Source organism: Oncorhynchus masou, chromosome 30 (genome assembly GCF_036934945.1).
Source record: "Oncorhynchus masou masou isolate Uvic2021 chromosome 30, UVic_Omas_1.1, whole genome shotgun sequence".
NCBI classification, from domain to species: domain Eukaryota; kingdom Metazoa; phylum Chordata; class Actinopteri; order Salmoniformes; family Salmonidae; genus Oncorhynchus; species Oncorhynchus masou.
The window spans coordinates 363,400-368,553 of NC_088241.1; the positions used below are offsets into that span (position 1 = coordinate 363,400).

The following is a 5,154-nucleotide window of genomic DNA, read 5'->3' on the forward strand; positions in this document are numbered from 1 at the left end:
TTACGTAGAGGGGCGGAGTCCAATGTTACAGAGTGCACTCGTTTTCTACTCCCGCGGCCCCAAATGGTGGCGTTTGCTCGAGTTCGGTCGTCTTGCGACAAGAAACACAATCTGCCGCTGTCAGCCGGTGTCGTGCCGGTAGAGGTAAAACGAGTGTACATTTAGATATCTAAATAATCTGATTTTCGCCAGATGATTCCAAGGTTAACTTCACCGATTTACGATAATAGCCTGCCTGCCCCACAGTAGGCCATTCAGACTAATTTATGAAACTGATCGATATTGATTGCATGGATATGTGTGTTATAAAATGTCACGTCAATTTGAAGGAGTTTGCGGAATTAAATGATGATTCCGAATGAGATGTCATCTGTCATGGACTGAGCGCTGGTGGTAAGTAAACACCTCTAGAAAATAAAAGTAAAATAAATGGTCAAATAAATTACATCCTGGCAAGCATTTCTGCTAAATCCCACACATTGCAAAAAGCAGGTACTGGTCAGAAGGTTGCGGCATGCAGAATTGACATTCAACATCGCAGAATACAGAAGTTTTACTGAAATGCATAAACTGCTATTGAGTTACACTAGAGTTTATATTTTCCATATTATCATAATGCATGATGTTAAAAATGCATATTGAAAGCACATAGTCGATGGCCATGGTATAAGTAGTGGGCTGTAGGCTAGAGAGCTAGGCTTTATATCCTATGGTGTTGCTGATACGTGGTGGCGATTTCATCATCATAACTATGATATCTCTTTGTTTATTGCCTATTTGGTTGACATCTCCCTCTCTCATCTCTCTCTCTTTGTCTTTCTCAATTCAATTTAAATTCAATTTAAGGGCTTTATTGGCATGGGACCAATATGCTTACATTGCTAAAGCAAGTGAAATAGATAATAAACAATAAAAAAATAACAGTAAACATTACACTCCCAAAAGTTCCAAAAGAATGAAGACATTTCACATGTCATATAATGTAATATACAGTGTTGTAATGATGTGAAAATAGTTAAAGTATAAAAAGGAAAATAAATAAACATAAATATAGGTTGTATTTACAATGATGTTTGTTCTTCACTGGTTGCCCTTTTCTTGTGGCAACAGGTCACAAGTCTTGCTGCTGTGATGGTACACTTTGGTATTTCACTCAATAGATATAGGAGTTTATCAAAATTGGATTTGTTTTCGAATTCTTTGTGGGTCTTTGTCATCTGAGGGAAATATGTGTCTCTAATATCTCTCACTCACTCACTCACTCACTCACTCACTCACTCTTTCGGGGTTGCTTTTTGATTTCTGATGTGAGGTAAGAGTGCAGTGGGAATGTTGTCATGGAGTCTGTAATCTAATCAGAGAAGAGGGGAGCGTAATCCATGATAATCCCACATCCAAAGAGACAGAGAGGGAAAGGGATGAGGGAGAAAACATGTTTGTAGATATACCATGTTCCTGTTTGAATGGAACTGCCTTTAATGTGTTTGTTGCTTCATCAGGACCCCCTGTAGAACATAATGATTCATCCCAAGGGATGTATCCTGCCAAAATGTCTGAATAAAACAAATAGATAAATCAGAATTACTTACAGTAGGCCTAGTCTTCCTTTCATCATTTGCTCTTAACGTGTGTGTGTGTGTGTGTAACTCTTGTCTGTCTGCGGTCTCGTCCAGCAGCTGGCTGCCTGGGCAGAGGATCCCTGTTGCTAGGGAGACTTCACCACAGAGACATGGCCATGAGAGAGCAAATAGAGGAGGGGCCAGAAGAAACCCTCACCTAGGGTAAACTACAGAGACAGGAGAGAGAAGAAGAGGAGGAGAGAGGTCCAAAGAGGAAGAAAGGACTGAGGGAAGAGAAGGAGAGTCATAGAGAGTCTCAGGTAAGGGTCAGTGTATTCTGTAAAATAGAATGCCAGTAGAATGGAGAGTCATAGGGGCTCAAAAATGGAGAAACCAGGAACATTGAGGAGTAAGTTAACACTGCTGTATGCTGCTGTATGGGTGTCTGGCTGTTTTTGCTCTGCATGGATCTGTGTGTCTGTGTGTGCTGTAGGATGGGTTATGACCTGGAGAGGTTTGTGGGGTACGTGAACGAGGGGCTTCTGTGCTGTGTGTGTCGGGATGTGTTGGAGCGCCCCCTCCAGGCCCCTTGTGAACATGCCTACTGCGACGCCTGCATCAGCTCCTGGCTCATACACCACCACTCCTGCCCTGAGGACAGACTTCCACTGGACATCAGCACTCTGAGGCCACTGCACAGGTACACACGCTCACACAGAAACACTCACACAGAAACACCCACACAGACACATACACACAGAAACATACACACACTATAACGACTGTCTGGTCTGGTCTGTGTTAGGTACATGCGTAATGACCTGTCCAGGCTCCAGATCCGTTGTGTGAACTCTGGCCAGGGCTGTGATGCCGTCTGCTGCCTGGAGACACTTCACACACACGAGGACGAGTGTCCATTCACCTCCATATCCTGCCCCTCCACAGGTACTACAGCTCTGTGTGTATTACAGTCAGGGGAGGCTGCTGAGGGGAGGATGGCTCATAATAATGCCTGGAATGGATTCAATGGAATGGTAACAAACATGTGGTTTCCATGTGGTTGATACCATTTCATTGACTCCATTCCATCCTCCCCTCAGCAGCTTCCACTGATTACAGTGTATTACAATACAGAGAGAGTGCGTGTGTGTAAGTGTATTAGAGAAATGTATAGTATACTACGTGGAAGTGTGTTTAGTTTAGACGGAGCAGAAATGATATGACAACTGTGTGAGGGGAGCAGGTGGTAGACCAGTTGTCATGGTGACATCATACAGAGCCCAGCTGGGATGAACAATGACCTTAGCTCCAGGTAGCAGTTGCTCTTAGGTACAGATCTAGGATCATCTTACCTTAACCAAATCCCAACCTTTACGATTATGGTTGAAATGCAAATAAAAGACCCTAGATCTGTATTGGGGAAACATCCAACTACTCAGGGAGGGATCCCACCTACATTTTTAATGAGAAACATCCCCCAGAGGATGAGCGCCAATGCAACAGAGGTCTGTGACCTGTTGTTGGCAGGTGGAGACTACATATGTAACCAGTGCGGTAGGTATCAGGGTGTTTGCGTTTGTGTGGTATTGGATTGGATTGTGTTTCATTCATTTGCATGATTAAAAACATAAGTTCTTATCCTTCAATCTTCCTTTGAACTTTTGCTACTGCCTCTCTGAGTGGGGGAGTGCTTGAGTGCCATGCAATGCAGTGGAGTGGGGTAGAGGAAGGCGGAGTGGGGTAGTGGAAGGAGGAGCGGGGTAGAGGAAGGCGGAGTGGGGTAGAGGAAGGAGGAGCGGGGTCCAGGAAGGCGGAGTGGGGTAGAGGAAGGAGGAGCGGGGTAGAGGAAGGAGGAGCGGGGTAGAGGAAGGAGGAGCGGGGTAGAGGAAGGAGGAGCGGGGTAGAGGAAGGCGGAGAGGGGGTAGAGGAAGGAGGAGCGGGGTAGAGGAAGGAGGAGCGGGGTAGAGGAAGGCGGAGCGGGGTAGAGGAAGGAGGAGCGGGGTAGAGGAAGGGGGAGCGAGGTAGAGGGGGGTAGAGGAAGGGGTTGGGGTGAGAAAGACAGTGAGAGACTTTCAGTAGGTCTCAAGTGTTGCTCTCTAACTTCATCTTTCTGTTACTGTCTGTATCCCTCTCCTTAACTCCTCTCTCCACCTCCCCAGGTTGTCCGGTGCAGGTGGAGAGGAGGGGTCTAGAGTCTCACCTATTAGAGTGTGAGTTCCGCAGCAGGGCGTGTCCTAGCGGCTGTGGCCACACGCCCCTCTCTGTAGACCAATCACAGCACAACTGTGTTGCGGAGCTACGAACAGAATTGGAGCTGCTCAGGTTTGTGTGTTTGAGGTGATGGATTGAGATATATTAGGATGTTATATCTGTGTTGTTCCTAACAAATCCTTGACAAAGCTGTGCCAATATTTACAATATTTTAGAACCTCAAGGGCGATGTCATTGCTTTTATACATTGGATATTGTGATTCATTGTGACACATGCGTGTGTTTGTGTGTGTTGCAGGGCAGAGATGTTGGGTAAGGTGGAGGAGGTGAGGCGTGAGATGGAGTCGAGGCTGGACTCTCAGAGGAGACACATGGTGCAGAAAGAGTCTCTGCTGAAGAGCGAGGTGGAGGACCTCAAGGTGACACACTTATAATATGTACTACCTATAGGAATGTGTGTGTGTGTGTGTGTTATGACACATCCCTGTGTGTGTGTGTGTGTGTGTGTGTGTGTGTGTGTGTGTGTGTGTAGGGCCAGGTGTCGAGGGTGGTGTGTGATGTGCGGGCTCTCTTGGGGGAAGAGCGCCTGCGGAGACAGGAGTTGGCAGAAGCGGATCTAGAGAAGAGGGAGCTACTGGAGATTCTCCAGAGCCTGCAGCCATGCAGGGGCCAGCAGAACAGAGACGAGCCAATCAGAGGACTGCATCAAGAAGACGGGACAATTAGGAGCCAGCTTCAAGTGGAACACCCAACCAGGGGCCTGCTGAGGGCGGGGCCAACACAGGCTTCTACCCAATCACTACCCTCGGCTTTGCCTACTCCAGCCTTATACCCGCCTACCTCCCCACAGCCAGGGGAGGGGTCACGCAAGGCCCGCCCCCGCAGCCTTACCCTCGACTGCATCAAGAGCAGAGAGGTCACCGTCATCTGAGAGGCCATTCCTAATGTTACTGGGTTATGTTTAGTACTGTGTTATGTTCAGTACTGGGTTATGTTCAGTACTGGGTTATGTTCAGGAGACACAAATGAGAGAAAATGCTTTAACTTCCTCAATTCCTTCTTCATTTAACCGTCTCAAAACATTTTTATCTGGTGTTGCATCTCCTGAACCCACCCTTGATGATTGGCAGATACCTGTGACATTGCTTCAACTCAGAGAAAACCAGCCTGCTGAGATCCTAAATAAAGTCTGCTGAAACACCTCTGATCTCTGGTCCTCTTAAGGTACAATAGTCTTACTCCATCTACTCTAATGGATTGGAATTATATACAGCTCATCATGCATTTCTTACATTGCATATACCCCATGCATCGATCCATCTGTCAATCCATCCATACTAACATACCACAGTGAGGAACACTAACACACGACTCCAGACAACGC

The 5,154-nt window shown here is 46.6% G+C and overlaps 1 protein-coding gene across 2 annotated transcripts; it reads left to right on the forward strand.

Annotated features, from left to right (window-relative positions):
* The first annotated feature begins 122 nt into the window (after window positions 1-122).
* Window positions 123-4,971, forward strand: LOC135521722 (RING finger protein 151-like). Of its 2 annotated transcripts, none has more exons than XM_064947398.1 (7): window positions 123-393; window positions 1,674-1,879; window positions 2,053-2,259; window positions 2,365-2,504; window positions 3,719-3,881; window positions 4,069-4,189; window positions 4,303-4,971. In XM_064947398.1, exons 3-7 carry the CDS (start codon window positions 2,054-2,056, stop codon window positions 4,699-4,701), a joined length of 1,029 nt encoding a protein of 342 aa, XP_064803470.1. In that variant the 5' UTR covers window positions 123-393; window positions 1,674-1,879; window position 2,053; the 3' UTR covers window positions 4,702-4,971. The 2 variants fall into 2 exon arrangements, with proteins under 2 accessions (XP_064803470.1, XP_064803471.1); XM_064947399.1 differs by having other exon boundaries at window positions 1,677-1,879.
* Window positions 4,972-5,154: the final 183 nt, after the last annotated feature.